Source organism: Elgaria multicarinata, chromosome 3, assembly GCF_023053635.1.
Source record: "Elgaria multicarinata webbii isolate HBS135686 ecotype San Diego chromosome 3, rElgMul1.1.pri, whole genome shotgun sequence".
Taxonomy (NCBI): Eukaryota; Metazoa; Chordata; class Lepidosauria; order Squamata; family Anguidae; genus Elgaria; species Elgaria multicarinata.
This window is the reverse complement of record NC_086173.1, coordinates 84,659,684-84,686,133: the sequence shown is the minus strand read 5'-3', so window position 1 is coordinate 84,686,133 and position 26,450 is coordinate 84,659,684. Positions and strand designations below refer to the sequence as shown.

Here is a 26,450-nt window from a genome sequence, read left to right as displayed (position 1 = left end):
TGGAGAATAACTATGCTGTTATTCAACAACTATGCTGTTGTGGTCAGTGGAAACAACTCCTGGGAAATCTGATGGATGCAATGCTTGAGCCCAATGCACAGAAATGTGATCAGTCAACTTCTGTTTCCCAAAGTGCTGTACCTATGAGGAAACAGTAGATTAGTAACTAGCCATTGGAAGCTCAAGAAAAGTCCATTGTGGCCAAACACTAATCTGTACTTTTGAAACAACCGTCATAGGACAATGCACAATTTATTCAATGCATGAATAAATGCAATTCATTTAGGCCTCAATTCAGATCCTTATGTGCACCATTAGGCATGTTCAGCTGTTGTAAGAGCACAGCTCTCCATCCAAGAGGAAATTGCTGATGGGCTCAGCAGCGGAAAACTTTTCCATATAAGCAGCAGACACAAGAAGGAGTGAGAAGAATATAAAGAGCAACTGAATTGAGTCCTTGGTGGTTAATTATCCACTCCAGTAAATTTCATTATTATCCAGTCCAGCTAATTTTACTGTTTTACCTTTTTGTAGGAGAACTTAAGGAGATTAAACAAGACATCTCAAGTCTCCGCTATGAACTTCTTGAAGAAAAGTCACAAGCAACAGGAGAGTTGGCAAGTCTAATACAGCAGCTAAGTGACAAGTTTGGGAAGAGTTTAAATAAGGACATTTGATTGTGGACAAAGGGGGAAAAGACATTTTATTATTTCAACCAGCATTCTAAAGGAGCAAAAACTGTGCAAGAGAGTGGAGCATCGAAAGCTGTTTTGTTTGTTTGTTTTTTGTTTTGTTCCTGTTTCATTTTTGCTGATTTATCAATTATCTTATGGGCACTGTGCATTAGTTTGGTTTATTGGGTGAAGCCAATGATCAATTAATTCCTTTATGATATAAAGGTGACATTTTCATATCAAATCAAGCCTTTTGACATCGGAAATAGATGCTTAACCTTGAGAAGATAAGCTTGGTTATTCTAGATACCCAAAGCAACTTTTGAAAACTGGAAATAAGCCAGAGCCTCCATTGCTATAAATGGGCAAACAATAAATGAGGATGAGAAGCATCAGATTTAAGGAAAGAAGAACAAAGAGTGTAGGGGGAGAGAGAAATGTGTAATGTTGTTCAACAAATGCTCATTTAAACCATGCAATCCATATATTTTCTGCACACATACATGCACATGCACTGCTGATACTGCAATGTGAGCTGGGAAATCCTCTGTTCAGACCTCACCTCAGGGCACAACTACATTTTATCAAGACAAATGCAGGTTCCCAAAATCACATTTGCTGAGATAACACAATTACAGTGTGCAAAGGTGAGTTCATGCTCTCCTGTACCCGTCAATTCTACTCTGCAAATGAGCCCTGGCCTGCTTGCCTCTTGTCAGGCTTAGTTTAACTTGGAGCCTGGCTATGGGGGGGAAATGCTTAAAGGCTGTACGGGTTGGAATGTGGAGAGAAAGGAAGTGTTAAGCACACCTGTTCCATCAACTGTGGGTGCTTCCAGCCTGGTAGCACCAAGCACTCCCCAATTGTTACTCTTCTGCTGTATGCTGCACATGGAATTGCAACTAACTATCCACATTTTAGGGTAAATAGTAGTGTGTGTAGTGAATTTTGAAATGACTTTTTAAAAATCATTTGTTTCCATCTTTTTTAAAACAACATCAACAACACCCATCTATTTTTAATTTGCGCTAAAGTGCTTTTTAATTGAGGTGCTGTTATACTTTCAATTTAATAACTTTTGAAAAGGTAAGTTTAAAGGTATTTTAGAGCTAATTAAAATAAATAAACAAATAACACAAAATTAAAAGGTTCTGTAATCTAAAAAAAGAAGACAGAAGTACTAAAGAGAAAACACAACAGAACAATAAATTGATGTCAACATCATATCAACGACTCATAAAAATGGTGTGAACAAAACTGGATCCCCTGTGTGTCATCTAGACGAATAGGTTTGACCCCTGGACGATCCAGGGATAAACCTTAGGTCTAGCTATGGCCTCGGTATCAACAGGAAGACAGCCTCATAAATGAAAAGATATACCCTACTGCTCCTTCACAGATTAGATCAGTAGAACATGCTGAGACTAGTTGACAATGTAGCAAAAGAAAAGGCTTCTCATCTTTGCTGCTTGTTCCATCCATTCTCAGCAAGCTCTACTGAAATTGGTGCAGATATAAAAGAAATCAAAGGGCTTCCTGTTGCCATTGTCACCCAATTGGTTGTGCTGGCCCTGGGCAGAAGGCACATCTGGGACAGAGGAGAACACCTTGGAATTAATAGATTAATTTTATTACCATGCTGTGAATGTGTGATTGGCCAAACAAGAAATTTCAAGCAAGTTCAAAGGCTCACCTGCAGTATCTTTAGTGCATGTTACTTTTGACAGGGCTTTCAGGAGCTATCAGGAAATTGCCATTTCCCATGCTACAGTTCCAAGACAGATCAGCAAACTTTAGCCTGATTGTACTTCAAGGCATTATATTGGAATAATTGGTATATGTAACAAGCGCTAAAGGAGAAAATGTGGCTTGTAAGACTCAAATGATTCATTCCATCAACTGAATTCCATGAGAGCAGCTGTATTCTCCTACAGTTGGCTATGGAATGTGTTTTGTGATAGTTATGTATATTACTCGTTCTGGCATAATATTTCCAGACCCAAGGTTGGCTTTTAAAAATTCTTCTGTGTCTTCACATTATAACATAAGGAGTGTCGCTGAAGTGCACTGAAAGGCTAAACACATGTTTACATAAATGTTATTCATAGTGAGAAGGAATTTGTTTTTCATCCAGTAATATGTATGATTAAAAATGGTTTAACTTATTCAGTCAATCAAGAAAAAAATGACAACTGCAACCCTAAGTACATTGGAGTGGATCCAGATTTAGTCGTATTTAAGGTGGACCCAGTGTTAGCAAAATCTAACATAAGCCCTATAGATTTTAGTGGGTCTCCTCCAAGTATGACTAAGCCTGAATCTTGGAAGTAAGCTCTAACACAATGAGACTTACTTCAAAGTACATATGCCTTGGATCGGGCTGGTTATCGGGAGACTTGTGATTTATTGCAAAAAAGACAATTAAGCTTGAATTGTGAATCTTGAATAGAAAGCCATAGAATAAATTGAGATGGTAAGATAAACTGTCAAAGAATCATTGACCAGGAACACCTCTGATGACATCTTGCTCTGTTTAGGACATTCCAACAAAATGTGAAGTTTCTTAGCAAAAATGTTTGTTGAAATTTGTTCAATTTTACGGGAAAGTGTTTTTCAAAATTAAGCGTGTATGGGCCTCAGAAATTATATCGTCATACTGCACACTTCCAAGTGGAGGCTAGTGTTAATTAAACCACATTATTATGACTTAAAACTCAGTTGCATTCCTTTGACGGCAGAAATACAATTTCAGCTGATCAAAGCACACCTTGCTACTATGGTACCAGAAACGCTGTACTATTTGTTTACAAGATGCACCTATACAACAACGTTAGATATCATCTAATAATAATGATTCATAATAAGCAGAACCAGAAGGTGACCTGTGACCTGTTCTTAAGTGCCAGATGAGAACACAGATAGCCTAATAGATTAATAGTTATATTTGTTTAAAAAAGATTTTAAAAAATTAAAAAAATGTGTACTGTAGGTATAACTGTTTAGAGAGAAAAAATCAAATAATGTATTTTTACCTTTAATAATTTTATCTTGTATACTGTCATATTTTTATCTAAAACAATGACAACAAAAATAAAATTACCTCAGAATATTTGTTGTATCATGAGTGAAATATTTACATTACTTCATTAAAAAGCAAATCCAACAGCATGCACTGGAACATGTGCACACAGAAATCTAACAGCTTTGACAATGTAGAAATCCATAGCTTATCGATCAGAGATGTTCCCATGTCCATCACTAGAATGTCAACACAATCCAATGGAGCAGCCAGGGCTGAACATAAGGAGTCCTGGAAAAGGAGGAGAAAGAGGCTGAAATCCCGACTGATCATTTGTTTGATGGGAAAAGAGGAGCAAGAAGTGGATTAGGAATGAATCCACCACCACCCCTCTCACAATCCTGAACAGAAAACCGGGATGATTTTAGAGTTTCAAAAAGGACACCATATGGATGGCCAGCACATATGGACTATGTTTATAATGTCAATGAGGATGAGCTAGAGCTCCCAGAGATGCCAAGGAACTGCCCAGGACCTGGGGGAGTCTGGGCCCTTGAGGGTGGGGAATGATTGTGGGTTTGTTCCCACAGTAGGAGGGGAGTTCCACCTCTGAGGCAGAGGCTGGGCAACCATCTAGCCCCTGAGAGTGTGGTCACCTCAAAAGGCAGGCCAGAAGGTCTCCTTTCAGAAGGTGTGCCAGATAACAAAGGAGGACACCTCAAGAGGAAAGGACTCATTGAGCTGCAAGGCCTATCTTAGAATCATAGAATTGTAGAGTTGGAAGAGGCCTACAAGGCCATCGAGTCCAACCCCCCGCTCAATGCAGGAATCCACCCTAAAGCATACCAGACAGGTAGAAAGCATACCCTAAAGGATACCTCATGAATAGGTCATGAGACCTATTCTCGTGAGTAGGTCTTTTGCTAGAGAGCTTGAAATGAACTGCAGCTGTGCTCTGGAAGGATATGACATGTAAGGTGTGAGAGTGGTGAATTCCATATTGTGTTACAGTTAAAGATGAAGAATATGTATCCACCATAGTTAAAAGCATGGGTTGAATCCATGAGGCAAAGGGACGTGGAATACAACACTCTGAGGAAAAAAATGTTAAATGGAACTGCACTATTACACTAGTCTAGTTAGAACGTGTCTTACCGGTTTTAACCAACTTAAATCTCCTATTCCTAGATCCCTTCCTAGATGTACAGAATAACTTCCTCATGTACTCACCTGTAAGAGCTTAGGATATTCATCATTCCTCAATACCTGATCATGTTGGAGCTTGCGGTTACAATGCCATGTTTGAGTTTTCCCCTGCTTGAAAGTGGTATATTAAGCAGAGCTTAGTCACCAGGGCAGAAAATCAGCAAGAATATATACTAGCTGTCCGCCATTAACATAGGCCCCATCCTTTATTCAGCAAGCCTGGGGCTTTGAAAAGTGTAAATCTCTAGTCCTTACTCGATTCCTAATCCAACCCAGTTTCACAATGTCCTTATTCATTGGCGTATCCAGAGCCCTGAAGAAGGAAAGCACCATACAGGAAGTACTGGAAAATAATCTCATAAGTACTTATCTGCTCATTAGATTCCATTAAGTTAGGAACCTCTACCCAAAATATGCACATGATGCCCCTTTTGCACCCCACACACCTTTGTACACATCACCCACAATAGCAAAATGAAAAATCCACTAGCACTTTAGATACCCTCCCCTATTTTTAGATACCACTAAAGTTTAGGCATCCTTTTATATATCTTTCCCTCCTTTCAATTTAGGAGGGTTTCAAAATCAAGGACTAAGAGGGCCCTTCTTCCTGGCAGTTAATCCCTTCTGTCAATTCTAAGGATGCAATCATATGCATGCTCAGAGAAAGAAAATTCCTACAACTCCCAGCATTCCCCAGCCAGAGTCACTTGCTCAACAAGATACTTCACGCTTTACTATTTTTGGCATTATGCCCTTTGTGTTTGGTACCATTTTGGAGGGCTCAAGCAGAGGTGCTTGAGCAGATGGTTGCTAAGCAACTCTACAAACTCTTGAATGAAGCCAAATAAATAAACAAACAAAAGAATGTTTGTTCTGTGAAATATAAAACTTACACACTGGATGGCAGGCAAGTCCCAGCCGCTGAGCCATGCAGGAGATTGGCTGGGGCTGTTTCTCCTCATCGTAAAGAAAGGCAGCAATGTGAAGGGCCAGGACTAATACAGCACATCAGTGAGGATAAAGGGCAATTTAGGCTACAATCATGTGCACACTTTCCTGGGAGTAAACCCTACCGAACTTGTGACAAACCCTCCTTTCTTTCTAGAAATGTCTCTGAACTAAAAACATGACCAAGCCTCAATAGGCACCAAAATCCAAATTATTCCACATCTGAGGCTTGACTCCCCTTATGTCAAATACCTATGTGGAGGAATCACCTGAAGGACACATGTTGAGGTCATGCCCAGTGTTAACTGGTCAGTCTGAGGGGCCATAGCTCATCTACACCAAGCAGGATATAGTACTATCAAAGTGGTATATAGTATATGTCAATGGGCCCCAACAGCTGTCTGTGCCACTATAAAGCAGTAGTGAGGCTTCTGCCTTTTATATACCACTTTCATAGTGCAATATCCTACTTCGTGTAGATTAGGCCTCTGTCTAAGGCCTTAGTTAGGCCTACCTTTTAGCTTGCAACAGAGGAGGGATGTGTTTATCATGAGATCCCTCCTCTGTCTACACGTGACATGCAACAACCTCAGCAGGAGAGGTGTCATGTCCGCCATTTTAATTTTTTTAAGAGGAAGGAGCCCATGAAATCTTGTGCACTAAAGGTAAGCAGTTTTTTTAAAAATAATTTAAATTCCCACTCCCCCTCATCCCTGATGGGTGTGGCTCCGTGCAAGGAATCACATGGAGCTGGGTCAAACCGCGGCAACAGGCCACATGTTCCACGGTCTCGGGCTCAGCCCAAGACCGTGGAAAAAATGGGGCCAAAGTGGAGGGCAAGATCCCAGGGCAAGGGGGGGATGATCCCTCCCTGATCCCGGGATCCCCTGTGCGTCATGTGGACTCACAGGGACGATCCTGGGTTTGCCCAGGGATAAAGCCCCATCTAGCTAAGGCCTAAGGCACATTTGCAGGTTTGGACAGAACAATCAAAACCAGCTTTTCCATGCTCCCTTCATGCCAGTTTCTAGCCTTTTTGCTCCTCAGAAAAGATGAGTAGCCACTGAGAACACTAGCAATGGAGGTTGGGAATCTTTTCCAATTTGCCTACAACCAATGTAGCTGTGGTTTCCCTACCTATCTGGTACTAAGTATAATCCATTCCAACACCAATGTGCTACAGATGGAAAACAGAAAATTGTTGCTGACTTGGTCGGAGATTTCTTCTGTCTTGGTAGGAGATGCCTCTCTCTTTTAAAAGACATCCTCCCTCCAGGGACCCACCCTAGATGCCGTAATTAAGCAGGGGTAAAGAACCTCAGGCCTGAGGGCCAAATCTGACCCACTTGGGGTCCATCCAGTCTTCTGGGATTCCTCATATGGCCACGCCCCCAAGAATTGGCCCTCTCATAAGGCAGGCTGAATCTCCCACCTCAGGCAGCAGAGTAGGAGGAGTGGCAAATTGCACGCTTCCCACCATCATCACCTACCACAAGGACCTGCCATCACGCACCCACTTTGTCTTCTTTATTTTTAATTCAGGGGTTCTAGAGCTGTTGAGCCTTCATACTGAAACAGGTTCCATAGCTGAGGCCTTGAACAAAATCAGCTTTGATTTATTAAACTACTGATATACTCCTGTATTTGACCCAGTCTACCCAGTACATCTCCTATCAGGATTCAAACCTATAGACAAATAGAGCAACATTTGTTCTGTATTGTGCTCTAAGACAGCCTTCCCCAACCTGGTGCCCTCCAGATGTTTTGGACTACAACACTCAGCATTCCTGACCATTAGCCATACTGGCTGGGGCTGATGGCAGCTGAAGTCCAAAGCACCAGGTTGGGGAAGGCTTTTCTAAGAGAGCCACCCTATCGTTGTTGCCATGGGAAAGAAAAACCCCATCCTACAATTTTGGGAGAACAACACACTGGCACTGAGGAACCTGATAACATTTTCTATCTAGCAGGTACATTTCCTTCCTGACCTTTGCCCTCTTCCCTCTTCCTTTCTTCACTTTCTGCTTAATGAGAACCTGGCAGGGCCAGCCAAACCTACCCTGAGAGCATTCTCCTTTGACAACCGCCCCCGCCCCCAAAAACCCCCCAGGTCTAGTTATAAATATCATCAGAGAAGGAGAATTGAAGACTTGCCAGGCTGTGGTGTGGGTAATTGAATTACATGCTATGTCTCCTACATGCCAGTGCTAAACTAAAAGAAAAAAAAGGAAAGAAACAGATAACGAACTGGATGGTGCTAGACTTTTTTTTATTGAACCATGTTTTGAGGCTGTTTGCACAGTTACTGAAAGGGGGTGGTGGTGTTGATTTATCGTGAATTCTTTGTTTGACCAGACTAGATATGGCTGTAGACAAGCTTTTGTCACATTCCATTACCTCTTAGGTCCAGGTGTATGTATACATATTGCTATATTTATACCTTATCTTTTCATAAAATATGCCCAAAGCAGACTAAAAGCCAATTTTAGCAGACGAGCTAATTTTGGATTCTGAACATCAGCTACCTGTGAAACATGCTTTAATGTGGATTCCTGCCTTGAGCAGGGGGTTAGACTTGATGGCCTTATAGGACCCTTCCAGCTCAATGATTCTATGATTCTATGATTCTATGAGTACAAGAATGATAAATTTTGCAGTGCAGGTGCTCATCATGACATTCCCCATAGCCATGCCCTGAAGGAGAGTCTAAACATTCAGGCAACTGTGATGATCCATATCAACAAACCAGTTCTAACCATTTTCATCTCCATCAGGAGCAATATTATTTTGGGGGGCTGTACATATTTTTTTTTTTTTTGGTCTTAGCTGTCCATTCAAGACCACAGAATACTTTACATGACAAGAGCAGCAATAAATTGTTGCTGGGACAATTTATTCCCCCTGCCACCACAGCTACTGTGATGATGGCAGGTAAACTCAGAGGGAATAGGGAACACTGAAGGGGAGGTGGCAGGTGATGTCAGAGTCCCTGCTAATAAAAAAAAAGTGCCTGCATCCCTGTGAGCCCTGGCTCTGCTCCACCACTGCTGTACACATGACAGACTGCTTAGATAACACGAGAGCCCTATTCAAGTATCCTCCCACGTGGACGTAAATCTGTATGAGGAACGAGCAGGTCTGTGTCCACTGGCAGGGGCACAGCTAGCTTTGAGGAGACCCTGGACAAGTTGCTTCCCTGGGGGATCCCTCGACCCCCCCCCACCAGATGCATAACCCACACACACACTGCTGCTGCTGCTATCACCAGCCCTCAACCCATACAGATGCTTCCACCTTTTCAGCACCTTCACTCCTGCCACTGCCACCAACACTAGCCAGACCTCAATCCTGCCTTGCCACATTTCTCCTTTTTAAAATGGCATGCTGTTCACTTTGAAAACGGCATTCTGTGGGGCTGCTGTGCTGCTTAGCAAGGCCAGGCTAGAGGCAGAGGGGGAAGAAGCCACCAACACCAGTTTAAGGGGGCATTTGGAGGCCCTGTGGACACCCAGACCTGTGCCTCTCTCGGCCCATGCCAGCCATGGGGCATGTGCTGTTTGCTGCAGGGTGTAGTTCCTTCAGTCCATCTGTGTCTCCTCCCACCACATGCACACGCATCCTTGATGCCCAGGTGCATGTCAGTAAAAATACTGCAGCAACCTCAAAACCCCAGTCCTGATGTGTTATACATCCGATTGCATGTGTTTGCTACTATGCATGCACAGTCCTTGCATGTTAAGACATGCTCTGAGAACTGTGCATGCAATTGCATCAAGATTGCTTTTTGCAGCACTTATCCCATGTGCATCAGCCATGTCGAGGGATGGAAAGACAGGAAGGGACAGTTCCACTTTAGAGACCAAACTGACGCAGAACTACGTGGATAAATTCAAATGAGGAGCATTTTTGGAAGGATCTCTAATTATATGGCATTACAGTGTTTATCCATTTTCAAACCCACTGAGCCTACCACTGCTTAAGTATTCTGATCCTGCTAGGCATGAATGAAACAAATATTTTTGGGGGTTGTATAGGAAGTTGGATGTTCCCCAATATGCTTAGAAAAGTGGGGGTGGGGCATGATAACTACCCTTTTCAATGAATGTTGGGATTTTTTATGTGAACTGACTGGCGAGAGAATGAAAGGTGAGAATGAAAGGGTAGCAAAGCAAAAATAACCACAACTCTGATTAACTCTCAAACTATATCACACTTTAATCTTCAGAGGTAAAATCCAGTATTAGTCTGTCTTCCTAGAACAGACCCATTGAAATGAATGGGCCTTAAATTACTCATGACTACCTAAAATTCCATTCATTGTGATAGATCTACTCTAAGGGGAGCTTACGTTGGATTTTACCCCTAGGGCTGTAAATTAAGGTAACCTTTTGTTAAGGCTGCAGTTATTAAATGTTGCATTTTAGTCACAGATTCCTGGTACAGTAATACATGGAAGAGGAGAAATCTTCACAGTATTTGCTTAGATATTATGAGATGTATAAATAAAAGAAGCAATGTTGGTGTAACATTGCCTAAGGAGAAATGTGCCATGCCTTGATTAAAGCTTAATAGCAAGCAGGCTTCTGTGTGGCTCTGTTTCACGTTTATGGACGTGACGAATGTCCTCCAGTGTGCCAGATACACAGGCCTAATTAAAAGAGGTGAGAAAGATTTAGGAGTGTATCAGGCTTTTCTGCAGCAAATATAAATCAAAGTTTATTAACATTCTCCATGAGAGACAGAAGCAGGCAGCTTGTGAAGGATTTAAGGATATGGCAATTGGAGCCAAGAGTCGCTGGCAGATTTCTAGGGAAGGTTTATGCGTCACAAAATAAATAAGAGACTGCAGAAATGCACCATTACCCCCATTAAAATTATTCACAGCATGGTCTTACGCATGCTTACTCAGACATAACTCTGATGTTAACCCTCAGCCTACTGGGGAAAGGGATTTTCTTTTTCTTTTTTTAACTTTTGTTTTATTTGAACCCGAGAAGTCATTAACAGAAAACACAACATAGGGTCAGATACTATCTTGAAACTTCTCATTCCATAAATCGATGAATAGCAACCACTTTTGTCTAATCATTCTGTGCATTATATTGGTCTCTAGTGAAATACGTCAATTTTGCAAGCAGAGCTGTATCCCAGGTATTCGTGAACCATTCTATACTATTAGGAGTTTTAGGGCCTTGCTAGACCTACCTTTAAATCCTGGCATGTGGAGGGGCCAGCCCGCGCTAGAAGTAGTGCGGGCTGTCACTCCTATCCGCACGTGACACGCGATGGGGTAAAGGAAAACCCCATTGCGTCGGCCATTTTTTCCCACTTAAAGGGGCCATGTGCGCAGGAGCGCGCCAATGACAAGGTAGGTGTTTTTTTTAAAAAAGGGTTCCCCGCTCCCCCCTGGCCCCGATTACCCCCCGCCCTGTCGGATCCCCCCCCCCCGCCCGTCCTGTCTTCATCCCATACTATTCAGTTATTTTGCGTTTTTGCATTGCCCTTCAACTAAATAATTAATAATAGTTGTAATAATGGTAAGAATAAGACTCATTATCATGATTTTAACACGGAGGTTTCTAAAATAAACTACAATTAAAGAAGATTGATCCCTTTCACCCATACAATTAGATGACAGACCAATTCGTTAATCAATCCATTTAAGTTATGATTGTATCTTTTAAAAAATAGCATTTAATTTGTTTTAGCCATATAATGAATCTAAATTGAATACTTTGGACATTGATTATTTAAATGTAGTTCAAGGCAAATGTGAAATAAAACAACACGATCCTTCCCTAGCATCTAGATGGCAGTGTGATGTCCTGGAAGGGAAGAAGTACGTCACAGCCGCCATTTGGGGTGGGGGGAATGAGGAGCCGCATGTAGAGCAAAAAAAAGGAGGAAAAATGCACCCAACACCCCTACCATTGCAGGGATGGAGAAAATGCTGGGGCCCCACCCCCATGGCCATGAAGTCTCCCCGTACAGCTCCATGCCATTTTTAGAGTCCCACTACTTGTGGGGAGGAAAGGAAGAGGTGGGAGCAGCAGCCACACCATTGACAGTCTAAGGAATGCTCCAGGGACCACGGGAAACATTGGGTTTTCTGTGCTTCCCAATATCTCATGGAAAGCCAGTGGCCATCCCTGCTTGCCCCCGGGATTCTCTGTGCACCATATGGATGCACAGGGACCCACATGAGACCAGCCCAGATTTAATGGCTGGTTTAGACATGCTCCAAGAGTGTCAGACCTACCTTATAAATGAGGTTCAAGAACAAGAAACTGACAATGTCAGTGATGTCACATGAACTGTCAATTCTTAATTCCTGCCTGTATTATTGACATAAAAAAGTACAAGTAGAAGCACATTTCTGCTGGCCTTTAGATTTATATTAGATTGCTTTTGCAAATCAAACACTTTTGTTAAAATATTAATTAAAAGGCTTGTGTGCATTCTATATTTGATCACTCTTTTCACATGTATTTTGAAGGTAAACATCCGCTGTGCCTTTTGTCAATCAGATCTCAATCCTGCCAAGCAAGACAGAAAACCCATGGGGGGGGGGGGAGTTGAGAATAAAACTGGCCTAACCTCCTGAAGCAAACAGCTCAGCTGAGGGACTCAAATATTTGCATTTTTTCTGATCACTAGCTAAGCCTATCTCTAGCTACTTCCAGTTCACAGGGTTTTTTTTGGTGCAACTCAGAGTATTGCCATAGGCATATGTCATTGCTCTTAGAGCAATCAGGAAGCATCCCAAATAGTTGTCACCATGGCATGACATTATTTAGACTGAGCACCAATTTTCCTTGATGCAGAATTAACGTGGGTGGTACATTCCTTCCATGTAACACTTCTTCGCAATACCTGATGCTCAAAATCTGACTTTTTCCAGCATCAGATAAATAGAGAGCTGTGCTAAAATATCAGGTGCTTCCTTAAGAACAGTAACAGCTATAGAGCTAGACTAGGAGGAAGAAACTGACATGGACTTTTAAGAATTGACTGTTACTGGCCTTCTGTTCACAAACTTTTTACTTGGAAGAACTCACAGATTACTTCCTTGACTTTTGTGATTCTTTCAATAGAGGAAACAAGCAATATAAAGTTTATAATCTGTCTACAATCTAAAAATAATAAGAAAATTATACTATGTGCATAAAGAGGCTACGAGCAGTCCATTGTGCCACATGGCAAATTGCTTTTGAAATGTAGGGGCATGTCTACACTGGGGAGGGAAGGGGAGAGGATCTCGTGATATGCTGATAGCAAGATCCTCTCCTTTGTCCACACGTGGCGCGCGACATCCAGGGAGGAAGGAGGACGTCACACCCGCCATTTTGTCTTTTTTTCCTTCTTCTTTTTTACTAAAGATGAACGCACGAGCGCTATAAACAAAAAGGTCATTAAAGAGGCAGCTGGACAACCATCTGTCAGGTATGCTTTAAGGTGGATTCCTGCATTGAGCAGAGGGTTGGACTTGATGGCCTTATAGGCCCCTTCCAACTCTACTATTCTATGATTCTATGATAATAAAAAAACCAATCACACTCCCCTACCCACCCCAATGTGCACAGAGTGCCTGAAGAGTTCCGTGCCCCATGTGTGGTTCCCAGCTCCTTGTCTTTACTCATGAGGACCCGGGATGATACCGTGACTGCCACCCACAGTCTCAGGTCAATCCTAAGACCACAGGAAAAATTGGGCTAAAAGCCATCCCGGTTATCCCAGGGAAATGGAGGGATCTTCCCTCCCTGCCCCTGGGATCCCCTGTGTGTCATGTGGATGCACAGGGATAATCCCAGGGTGATCCCCAGGTTAAGGCATGGTCTAGACATGCCCCATGTTTCCTGCTATGGCTGGATCAGACTCAGCATCAGCAAATTATGGGGCAATCCAAAAGGCCAGGCAACAAAGCAGGCAAATGGTCATGCACAGAAGTTCCAGTCTAGTATGGGATCAGGCAAAGGGGGTTGTCCACATACAAACAAAGGTCAAAACACAGTTAAGCAGTAAGTTACTGTACACAGTCCAGAAGCACAATGAAATGGAAGTCCAAGGGTCAATAGTACAGAAGGTCAGTCACAAGGCAAAGTCTAGAGTGCATAGACACTGATGAATAATGTTGTTCCAGCATGGCTAGGCTAAAACTGAAGGCTTATATAGTTAGAGCTTTCTGAGCCCCACCAGGGCTCAGCTGCACTGTGTTACAGACTGTCTGACAAATGTCCTACCCAAGTACTCCTTCTCAGAGGAGCCATATTGACCTGTCTCTTTAGGTGGTGATGCTCTCGGGGGCTAACTGGTTGCCCAGCCTCTGCCTCAGAGGTGGAACTCCCCTTCTCCTTAGGGATGGTCTAGTAGTGATCTCTTCTGAACGTCCAGGTTCCCGGAGATCTGCTGACATTGGTGGCTCCTCTGTCTCTGTGAGCTCTAGCTCCTCCTCAGAGAAGGATTGCTCAAACAGGGGCATGACGGTAGGGAACTTTCAAAGGCAGATTGTGCTATAACAAATAAGATTTTTTTAAAAAAAAAATCCATTGGGCATGCCCAAGCCCTTGAACATATCTATTATCTAAAGTAGATCTTTTGATCCTGGATTCCAAATGTAAGGATTAATATTGATCATCCTGTCTAATCAAGAGTGTTCCAGATTCATCAAATAAGGCCAATATTGCAAGGCAGGCTCTTGATGACATATCAAATGAAGTCAACTACGATAGTGTTGGCTAGTCTTCTTTAGTCTGGTGCCCTCCAGTTGTTTAGACAGCTGGAACTGCTGGGATCTATAGACCTGGCAAGTTAGGTAAAGCTAGGTTTGGCCAGCTGATTTGGGAAGTACAGCACCAGTTTAGACCAAAATACCAGATAGTACCACTCTAGTGCCCCCTAAAGTACATACATAGCCTCTCATACCTTAAAGTGGTTTTACCTGTAGTCTAATGCGTTGGGGATCCAGGAGCAGTATTGGAGAACAGGGATACTATGCCATATCCAGTCCTCCTGCTCCTATACATATTCCCATGGATGGAAGGGGCCATTTGTGTCACTCATGCCCCAGTGGAGCCACCCGAGTCTTTAGGGAGCTTGGAAGCTGATACTGAAAATCTCTCTTTATTGGGTTCATTGGTTTTAATGTCAGTTTCCTAAGCCTGAAATTGAAGCATTTACACAGCCTTTTAAATCTTCTTCTATTGTTACAGGACACTGCAAATAGTGATTAGCATATCTATGAGTGCAAAAAAAACCCACCTATGACTGTTTTCAGCATCCATCTTTATATTGTAGGTGATGTGTTTTAACTGTGTCTTACAGTACTACTTTAATTGTTTTAAAATGTTTTCATGTTATCAGATTACATATTATCTTATCATTATAACATGGAATATTAGTGTATATCAAGAAGATGTTCACCAACGTTCAGAAATCACATGATCATCAATGCAGAATCATTCTGTTCTATCTCACAGCCTGCAGGCTGTGCTCATGGATCAATAATCTAGCTCTGAAGAGATGCTGCATCTAGTCTATTAGCCTTGCTGTGGGTGTTCTGTAAAATGCAAAGAGAAGTTTACAACCATCACAGTACTTCATTCTATCTTCAACTCGTAGGTTGATTAGCATCTGCAATGTGCTTTAATTGACACACAAAGCTATAGCAATTGGACCACTAATTAGTAGCACGTTAGATGGTTATCTTACGAAATTAAAATTAATCTAGATTTTTTTTTCCAGATTTTGTTTTGCTGACGGATACACTTGCAGGTTCCTCTTCATGGTGAATGGGCATTTTTTGTACAACACTATCTCAGCATGGGTCAAGTGGTGATGTATAAAATTCCAGGTTCTGCTTCGACCACAGAGTGGCCTGGTAAATGAAGGTAAGCCAGTGTGGACTGATCAGTGCCTGAATGGGAGACCACTGGGATCCCCATGTAGGACACCCTACATTTTCTAAAGGAAAAATGGAATGACAGTATGGTAAATAAATACAAATAAATACCAGCCCTACAGGAGTGAAGGGGGCTAAAAAGATGTGATACTTGGACCTGTTGATGAATGGCTTCTAAACTTACTTCCCAAGGAAAGTTTGGGAGAAGTCAGTTTCTTCAACACACTGATTTCACATATATAGACATTGTACAGCTAGGGGCGGGGGAGAGAAAGGGAGAAATTAGACAGCAATGATACTATCTGGCCAGCACTAGATAAAATTGAATAGATGCTCCATATATTTAGCACTTAGAAAAATGATGGGCATTCAGTGTAGTTGTCACATTGGAGACAGAAATTATAAAATTAAAAATAGAGCTTTTTTTAAAAAAATAGAAATCTTGTTTTTTAGAAGTTTGAGAGTTAGCGGTTCCACACAGCACTTGATCTGATGAGTGTACATTCTGTTTGGTGTCTTATAGTCAGAAGCCTCCAGAAAACAGCACATAGCAGTGGGCTTGTGACAATTCCTGTTCACCTACAGAGGAGATGGGATCAAAGAACTAAACTGATTCTCTCCGGCTTTGCTCTTAGATTAAAAAAAGGAAACATGCTGAAGACATCAGCAAAATACTGGGGCCTTCTCTTGGTAACTTTTGTGTTCTGTATTTCTATAGGCACAGTATTTCTAACAACACAGACGTGAACCTATTATTATTCTTATGTGGAAAAATACATTTTCCTTTCCTTTTCTGTTTTTGTTTTTAATAAAAAGAAAGTAAACAAATCTTTGTCATATCATCAGACAGAACACTGGTTAAAGAAGGATCTTGACATAACATACATTTACAGAATACTGGAGAGGGTGGAGGAAAGGAAATTCTAGTGGAATGACCTCAGAATCTGGTTATTCAGGGGGAAATGAAAAATTATAATGTAAAATACAGTATTGGCAGCTCTAAAATGCTTTAATTAATGGAGGGCGCAATCCTATGCATGTTTAGACAGAAAACAGGCCTACAACTCTCGGTATGCCCAAGCCAGCCGTGCTTGCTGAGGTATACTGGGAGTTGTAGGCTGTTTTTCTGTCTAAACATACATAGCACTGAGCCTTAACTAACTAAAGCTTTGGGATACAATCTACTAGGAAGTTGCCCTGTGCAAGCTACACTGAAGTGATTGTACAGAAATGCTCTTGTGTAGCTTCCAGTTATTTCAGCTGAGCTTCCACAGGAAAATATTCTGAGGAATTGTGCCCTGAGCTAATTACTCAGTGAAACTAATTTGAATTAGGAAGGGGCCAAAGTACTGTAGCAGAACACTTTTTTTTTTTTTTTTTGCATGCAGAAGGTTCCAGGTCAATCCCTGGTATCCAGTAGGATTGGGAAATGCCCGTGTGTAAAACCTGCCAGTCAGTATAGTCCAACCTTCCCCAACCTGGTACCCTTCAGATATAGGTCAGTATAGGTCAACCTGGTACCCTCCTACAACTTCCATCACCTGTAGCCATTGGCTGTGCAGGCTGGTGATAATGCAAGTTGTGGTCCAAAACATCAGGAGGGCACCCAATTGGGGAAGGCTGGTGTCGATGATACTGAGCTAGATGAACCTAAGTCTTCACTAAGGCCCTTTCTACACCATAGGGTGTAGAGGGAGGGAACGGGGGCAATCCCAGACTTACCTGCTTCGGGGATCATCCCAGGGTGTCTAAAATGGAAGCGCGACATCCCACATAGGAGGAGGGATGTCGCGTGCATTCTGCGCACCATTTTTTAAAAAAGGAAAAGGCTCTGGAGTGCACTTGCGCTCCAGCAAAAGGTAAATTAAAAAAAGAAAATCCCCGACCCTGCTCCCCACCCACCCCTGATGTCTCTGGACTGCTCCTGGCCCATCTCCTTCCTTCTGCTGACCCCCGCTACTTGTGGGGAGGAGGGAAGAAGCCAGGATGGGCGCCCACAGTTCCCACAGTCTTGGGATGATCCTGAGACCGCGGGAACAATTGGCTTTTCCCAGGTGTTTTTTTTATTATTATTCCTGGGAGAACTTGTGCCCATCCCCCCTGCCCCCAGGAATCCCTGTGCATATTTGGACACACAGGGGCTCAGCCGTGACCAGCCCACACTATCAGGTTGGTGTAGAAATGGCCTTAGTGAAAAGCAGCCTCCTATGTTCCCCATCCATGATACTGACGAGTCCCTCTCCTTCATTGGAAGAGTGGAGTTATTTGGGATCATGTGTGCTACCATAATCGAAATGTAAAAGAAAACATGGATAGCGGCTCTTTCCTCATATTGGTTTTATGAAGTATTTTTAAACTTTTAAAGCTTTATATGATTTGAACTGTTGTATTTTATGATTTTAATTGTGAAGTGCCCAGAGAGGTAAGAAAGGTAATAAATAAATAAATAAATAGCTTCCGGGCTACTATCCAGTTGTTGTTATGGCACTAGCATAAACCAACGCAAATGCAGCATCATTAGCACTTGTTAGGCAAAGGGGGAAACTGGAAATTTGCCATTGAAATTCAGTGCCAACCACACTCCCAAAATTTGGCGGCAAGTCAGTTCTGTTTCTATTTGCCTAGTAGGTGTTAATGATGTTGCACCAGTTTGGGTCATTAGCGCTTGCAACATCATTAGCACTTGCGCTGTGACAGCTCTGGATACTGCCCTCTGTTTCTCCAAGTACAAATTATCTCACGTTGCTCTCAATATCCTTAAAGGCACGGCTTGAATTATGGGAAGAAAGGTAGGGGGTAAAGGAAATCCACCAGTGATACCCTTGCACTCCCCTCAGGTTTAGCCAATTCAGGTCTGCTCAGTAGCTTGCCGAAATCGTAGCTAATGTGGACATTACAAAAGGTAACGGGATACCATTCCAGTTTCTTTGTAATTTGAGCATTGCAGAAAGTTTGATCATATGGAGATATATTTAAATTTACTTCACCAATTAAAGACAGATACTTACTCACCTAATGTTTCTTCAAGTGACAGAGAACCCAAGTAAAGCACCGTGTTTTATTGTTTATTTTTAATTAAGCACTGTAAACAAATACTGGGAACTTTGAATCGAAAGGACGTATAGAATTTAAAAGCAAACGAAGGTAGAGGCACCAGACAGCATCCACAAACTGTGGGAAGGGGCATTTCTCCATTAACTTCCCACTCATTCCATCCTCCACACATGCTTCGCATTTATGTACTCTCTGGGTTTAAATGGAGCCTTGCTGTTGGGAAAATGTGATGACTGCAGAGCAGGGAAAGAACTTAAGGTGTTTTGATCACGGAATCATTATCTCTCCTGTGCCTGGGTGTTGAATTTGAGAATGGCAGCAACTATTCTAATCCCATGGGGACATTGCTTATAGTAATATAAAGCTATCTGCAGCATAAAAGCTTCATCACACCCAGTCAAATGCGCGGTTCCTGTGGCTTCTTCTGTCACCGCTCCCATGTTGCTTCCTGAAAACAGGAAGTAACTAGCTCCATTCAGTCGGATGAAGCTTTAATACTTTTTCAAATAGTTAATAAAAAGTGGATCCCACAGCAAAATATTACATTGCTCTTCTGGGTTCTAGCCAGCTATGCCCTCTCTAGAATATTCCATTCCATCCCTCTCCCTTGAGTTTCTGGTTCCCACCCCCCAACAGACACGCAGCATTGCATTGCTACTGAGCATGCTCATTCTCATCGGGCTCTTCGGGGGCTTGTTTTTCCTTAAGGTCCCCCTATTAAGGTTTTTGTATTACTGCTAACCTTGGGGTTCTCCCACATATGTTGATACCCCCCTTTTGTTTTTCAATGGCTCTTCTTTGGCTACAGAGCCATTGGCACATAACACCTGAATCCACTGTTAGAGGGAGCATTAGAAGAGTACAACAAAATCTATAGCAGTAACTGTGCTACCACAAACATACTACCTATTAACCAATCCTCGAGATGTCTAAAGATCTGCTATCACCTTTGCAGCCAATGAATCATCCAAGTTCCTTAATATGCAAAGTTCATAGAGCTTTCATTTAATTCCTTACACTACCTATGACAGCCCAATTAAAGATCGCAGCTTAACAGAGCATCAAACATCATTACCGCCTGGACAGAACCTCTTAAACCATCAAATTTCATAGCACACTGGGTTGACAGGTGCTTGATAGGCTTACATTTTTGAACAGACACAAGGCTGTGTCTCACAAGTATCTCCGGCATGATAATTAGTATATGCACAATCATGTCCTCAGCAAAGGCAGTCACATGACTGTTGATGGTAAACACTGAATATTGTGCTAATGAGCCTTCTGCTGGCTGCAGTCACCTGTGCTCATGGCACTGGTGTGTTCCCAGAACAGTGAACATGCCAAAGATGTCAGGTGACTCAGGTCTCATTTGCTGTCATAATGAACATTCATGTGCATATCTGGTAACCTTTGTGAACAGACAAAGGAGCAACGAGATGCATTTAAGTTCATTTTTTTTTCAGTTTTTACCCAATTTGCTCCCCCAGTCCCAAAGACAGACCCAAACACAATATGCAGCCATACATTTTTGAGCTTGCAAAGTGATTTGTGGATCTAAAAATTTGTTGATAACAGGCATACTTTTGAAAAATTTACATGAAAAATTTGTACTTTTTTAAAAACAACAAAATTTATGCATACATTAGGAAAAATAAAGGTGCACATGTGCACACATTTTCATGTGAACAAGAAAAAGCTCACAATCTGAGTTGGAACAAGTTTCAGACATTTACACATCAGCATGGTTCTTCTTATGTCCTTACGTTAATGGATATCTGAACTCTATGAATATCTATCTCATGTTCAATACCACCCTCAGTAACCTAATGCTACAGGTGCACTGCCTGTTAACCCTGTTTCTGAGTCGGTCCTTCACCTGCCTTTACCCCCTCTTTGGCTAGCCATGGGAACAGGGCCAGTGTGTATCCAGCAATGAAGGCCTGGCCAAGTCTTTGTGACAGCCTAGATTCATGCTGCTTGAAGACCTGGAGCAACTGCCCCTAGTCCTGTGCTAGGGTCTTAGGACCAGCAATGCTGGTGCAAACATAGGCCAGGAGAATGCTGGCCATGCAAAGTCCTAACCAGATGCATTGAGGATGCTCCAGTCTTCAGGCCAATCTTCAGCTTCGAGGTTCTTGCCAGTCTGGCACACTGCTGTGCTGAGACAGCAGCTAACGAGTTCTGGCTGGGAGTGGAGCTTGGGATGGAGCTTGTGGATGCACATTGCCTCCCACGTGCACATTGCCCCCCATCCTGGCTGACCACAAAGACTCTCCAGCCCAAATCCATTTAGGTTGGATGAGGGAAAGGGGTTATGCTACTACAGGCTATCCAACCTCTCTTTTGGAATTGATCCTTGTGGAATAGATGGGCCACTTTAATGGGTTAGTGTGTAGAAATGGGATGGGGACGGTGGTGTAGTTTCAGTGTTGTGGTAGTTGGTACACCACCAACTGCGGTGGTGTAGTTTCAACTACTTTTCTTTCTTTCTACCAAAGAAAGAAAAGAGGAGTGATATGATACACGACTCCTTAGAAATACTATGAAGCCTTTTCACATTCCTAAAGCCCTGGAAGGCTTGGGATGTGTCATCTACCAAAAGAAGATTAGCAGGTGGCATGTTGACAGTTTTCAATTACATAAAATAATTTCCGAAGATGAGAAGGAACAATTGCCTCCTATAGATAAACAGAGAAGAACACATCCGAGCCCTGATATAATTCCTAGCATTGTCAGCACGACAATGCCAGTTGGAGGCAGTCCTACCACTAGGCAGGGAAAACAGCCCAACTCAGGTCACAGATTTGGGCCTACCATTAAAGGCAACTGAATTGGCAAGGATTTGGTTTATTGTTACAGTCACAGTGGGTTCAGATTTGATGTTCTGCCTCTGGCACCAAAATGACTTTGGACACTTCTAATACCATAACAGATGAACCTATGAAATATGTGGGGGGGGGAGGCACATGACTCACGCATGCTAAGTGTGTGCCATGTCAACCACTGCATTGTTCGCATGCAACAGCTGTTCACTAGATGGCACCTGCTTCACACAAATGACTTGACATAACCTGCTGAGAGTCCCCCATGTCAGCCCTTTTAATTCAGGGTTGGTGAAATTCTGGTGAGCATCTGGTGGGCTATTTCATTATTGATAGCAGTCTTATTTTGTGTACCATTACATTGGTTGAGGGTACAGTCCTATTGTTTATGCCCTCAATGTTCATAAGCCTCCAAAGCCAGAGGCTTATGATTATCCTTTGCACAGTGGGAGGAGCAACAGAGGTGATCATTGCTTCCCTGTTCCTCCCGTTCTGAATTTTCATTAGATGAGCTTCCCCCCCCCATCTAGCAGGGGTGCTTCAGAAGGGGAGGGAAGGAGGCTGGGAAGGCCTTGGGATAGCTCATATCCAGGCCTCTCAAGTTCCCTCCTCACCCAGTGGAACAACCCCTTTACCCCTCTCTTAGGTGAGGTTTCTGACCTTGGAGAGACAGCTGGCATGGTTCTCTCCACACCCACTGCAAGGGGTAGGGGGTCAGAGCAAAGATTCCCTCCTCCAAGGTCAGAGCACTGTCCCCAACCCTGGATCTGGGAATCTGCATATCCCATGCTCCCTAGACAGACACTGGGAACTGCATGTTTTTTTCTATCTAAAGAGCATAGAATCATAGAACTGTAGAGTTGGAAGGGGGCTATAAAGCCATCAAGTCCAACCCCCTGCTGAATGCAGGAATCCACCTTAAAGCATACCTGACAGATGGCTGTCCAGCTGCATCTTGAAGGCCTCTAGTGTGGGAGAGCCCACAACCTCCCTAGGTCATTGGTTCCATTGCCGTACTGCTGTTACAAGTCAGGAAGTTTTTCCTGATGTTCAGCCGGAATCTAGTTTCCTGTAACCTGACCCCATTATTCCATGTCCTGCAGTCTAGGATGATCGAGAAGAGATCCTGGCCCATCTCTGTGTGACAATCTTTCAAGTACTTGAAGAGTGCTATCATGTCTCCCTTCAGTCTCCTCTTCTCAAGGCTAAACATACCCAGTTGTTCCAGTCTCTCCTCATAGGGCTTTGTTTCCAGACCGCTGATCATCCTTGTTGGTCTCCTCTGAACCCCCTCCAGCTTGTCTGCATCCTTCTTGAAGTATGGTGCCCAGAACTGGATGCAATACTCAAGATGAAGCCTAACTAGGGCCGAATAGAGGGGAACCAGTACTTCACATGATGTGCACAGGGGTGTGCACAGACCCCCCGCTCCGCTTCTCTTCCAGATCCACGATTTGCAGATCGGGCCGCTTCGCTCCGCCCCCGCTCCGCCTATGTCCGCTCCGCTCCGCTGCGGAGCTCCGGATCCGGATCAGAGCTCCGTTTCCCCCCCCCATAGGCTTGCATTAAGCTAAAAAAGTATACAACTTTTTTTCTGTTAAAGTTAGAAACCTCAAATTTGGCACCATGACACCTCATGGATATATACACACGCACGCCAAGACTCAAGGTAATCCCATCATCCTCTGATTTTTGGGGAATTTATGAAAATCAGGCACCCCATTCATACCCCTTTCGATAGCTCTGTCAATTTGCACGTTAGAAACCTCAAACTCACCACCATAATAGCTTATCTAGGGATACACATGCATGCCAAGACTCAAGGCAGTCCCATCATCCCCTGATTTTTGGGGAATTTATGAAAATCGGGCACCCCATTTGCAGACGTGGACTGTTCTCTGACATTTGGACAAATAAAAAAAAGGGAAGTGGGCACACTCACAGATGCCATCTAGACCCACAATCATGCCAAGGTACAAGGCAATCCCATCATCCCCTGATTTTTGGCGGAGGTTAAACCTGCAGACAGCTCAATGGGGCCATTTCAAAGGAAATCCCAAGATGCCATGAATTAGGGAGTAGAGATCAACCTAAATATGAATCTTCTTCCACACTTGAAAAATGGATTTGGAACTTCCAAAAGTCTAATTGAGCGCAGGAAGGACTTCTCCCCTGAGTCAAAGCCAGACACAAACCATCCCTGCGAGGCGGGCAGGGGAGGAGGGAGGGAAGGCAGGCAGGCAGCAGACATTTCTGGGGGCATAAGGAAGTGAGCCAAGGATAAGCCAGTAATGCATTTAAAATGGAATAAATAAATAAATAAACAAAGGAGGGGTGGAATTAAAAGCAGCAGTGTTGCTGAATAAACAACAAGAAGAACTTTTTTAAAAAGGCTATATCTGTCTTTTACCAGTAATAGGGGGTGGGGGTGGACGTGCCCAAAGGGGGAATCATCTGCCAATTTGACTGGTCCTGTCTAGGTACAAGTCTTTAAGAAGCAAACGCTCACTTCAACTCATGATAGGCATTGCTTCACTGGGTTACTCTTTGGAGGGCTCTGATGGCCCTCCAAGTACAGGAGAGTGAGGGCATGTCCACATGCCCTAGGGGAGCTCATCCCCTTGCACCACATCTATTCAGTTGTTCCCCAAAGTTAGGGTGGGTAGCAGTGCTGTACTTTTTCTATCTCTTATTATTGGCTTAGGATATGATTTCAGGTTGTGTTTGTGCATTTGGTGGGGCTACTGTTTTAAAAAACACTGGGAAAAGTCCGTTCAGACTAAGAGAAGTTCCCAGAATCCCAAGTTACCCATTTTGCCTATCCCCTCCTCCAACTTTGGGATCATATGATCATGACCGGGAGTTGACTCTACCCCTCAGCAATCTAAAAGGTAATCTTTTTCCCGCCTTTACCCTACTTTTTAAAAAATTCTAGCAAGTGAACCGCACCATGCAGAGAGCTGAGAGTAGGCTCAAAATGACCCCCAGCCATGACTCTCTAAGCACAAGAAGTTTCAGAAAGATAGCTTCAAAAACAACACAGTTATCCCCTTTTCTTTTCCGCAATGCAATCCTATGGGTAAAATTTTTCAAAATGGCGATCGGATCGGTCCACGGAAAGAGGATCGCTCCAAAAATGGGCGCTTCTCTTCGCCTTGCTTCTAGGGGTCCGCGGTCCGCTTCTACTCCACCTCTGGGCAAGGCGGAGCAAGCCAATTCACTTCTGATTCTCCGGTTCTAATCGGAGCAGAGCAATGCAGCCCAAAATAACATTTGCTTTTTTTGCAGGTACATCACACAGTTGGCTCATATTCAGCTTGTGATCTACAACAATTCCAAGATCCTTCTCACTTGTAGTTTTGCTGAGCCAAGTATCCCCCATCTTGTAACTGTACATTTGGTTTCTATTTCTTAGGTGTAGAACTTGGCATTTATCCCTATTAAATTTCATTCTGTTGTTTTCAGCCCAGCACTCCAGCTTATCAAGAACACTTTGAAGTTTGTTTCTGTCTTCCAGGGTATTAGCTATCCCACCCAATTTTGTGTCATCTGCAAATTTTATAAGCGTTCCCTGTGCCTCCTCATCCAAATCATTTATAAAAATCATGAAGAGCACTGGGCCCAGGACTGAGCCCTGCGGTATCCCGCTAGTACCTCCCCCCAGTTTGAGAAGGTACCGTTGATAAACACGCTTTGAGTCCGATTCTGTAGCCAACTGTGGATGCATAGGATTGCACCAAAGGCAATTTTGTATGAACAGAAAAAGAAAATCAATTCCCCAGGCATGAACAGAATGAGAGTCAAAGTTGTGGGAAGTGTAATGTCAGACTGCCACCCACACTTCCCTAATGCTAGAAACACAAGTTTTAATTGTTCTGGCAGATGTGTGATCAGATACATTACTGGGTCTATAACATGCACCAGAAATAAATCCAACAGACTCCAAAAGATTCATGGATATCGATGTTTGTGTGCATGCCGTGTGCACATGCTTGTTGAAAGCATGGCAAAAAAAATGTTTTCTTTAACAGTTGGTGGACCAGCTTCTAAGTGAGACTTCATCTGAATTGAAGCTTGCCATATCTCAGGGTTTGACCCCAAATTTTAAGATTTTAGCCTTCACACTCAAGGGGCCCCTTTGAACTCTTCCCCTGCTGCACTGAAATTAAAGTTCCTGGCGAAGTTCTCCTGGACAGGTGTGTTGTGGAAGGATATTGGACTCATAAAAGCCTGCCTTATGATTCAGGTGAGCTTTACAAGCTCCCAAATTTATCTTTGTTTTAGATTAAAGTTGGAGCAGAAAAGAATCCAGAGCTTCCCTCACTGGCAACCCTGCTCTCCCAAACACTCTCCCTCACTTTCCTCTACTGACCTGGCTGCTGGTGGCAGGAGCAGCATTGGGGGAAGGTGGAGGAAATGGGACAATGTGTTCAGTCCCTTGCCCATTGGAGGCAATGAGTGCAGCCTGGGCAGTGTGAAGGGTGAAAAGAGCTTCATCTCTTGGGCAGTACAGAAATTGAATTAATTAGTAATAGAAGTCTGGCCCTTCCCTCCTCTGCCATTGCCATTTCATTAGTTATTTGTTTGATTTCATTTGTGCCCCGCCTTTCTACCAAGAAAACGGCACTCAAGGCCACGGCCTGCTGCATGTCTGTAGGAAAGGCACGAAGGCATTCGGAATTTGTAGTCAAGCATTGTGAACCGCCCAGAGAGCTTCGACTATTGGGTGGTATAAAAATGTAATAAATAAATAAATAAATAAATAAGCATTTCATTTGGATAATTCTGAGGTCAGCCTGAGGCAAGCAAGGGTGCACTCCCTCTCT

General features: G+C 43.1%; 2 protein-coding genes across 2 annotated transcripts in view; one reads left to right on the top strand and one right to left on the bottom strand.

Annotated features, from left to right (window-relative positions):
- TRPC7 (transient receptor potential cation channel subfamily C member 7) overlaps positions 1-677 on the top strand; it is a 148,002-nt gene extending 147,325 nt beyond the window's left edge. The window contains exon 12 of the mRNA XM_063123309.1: positions 535-677. Coding sequence (XP_062979379.1) covers positions 535-677 — 143 coding nt within the window. The remainder of the gene's footprint in view (positions 1-534) is intronic.
- Positions 1-26,450, bottom strand: part of SMAD5 (SMAD family member 5) — a 320,505-nt gene that overhangs the window by 187,570 nt on the left and 106,485 nt on the right. The window lies entirely within an intron of this gene.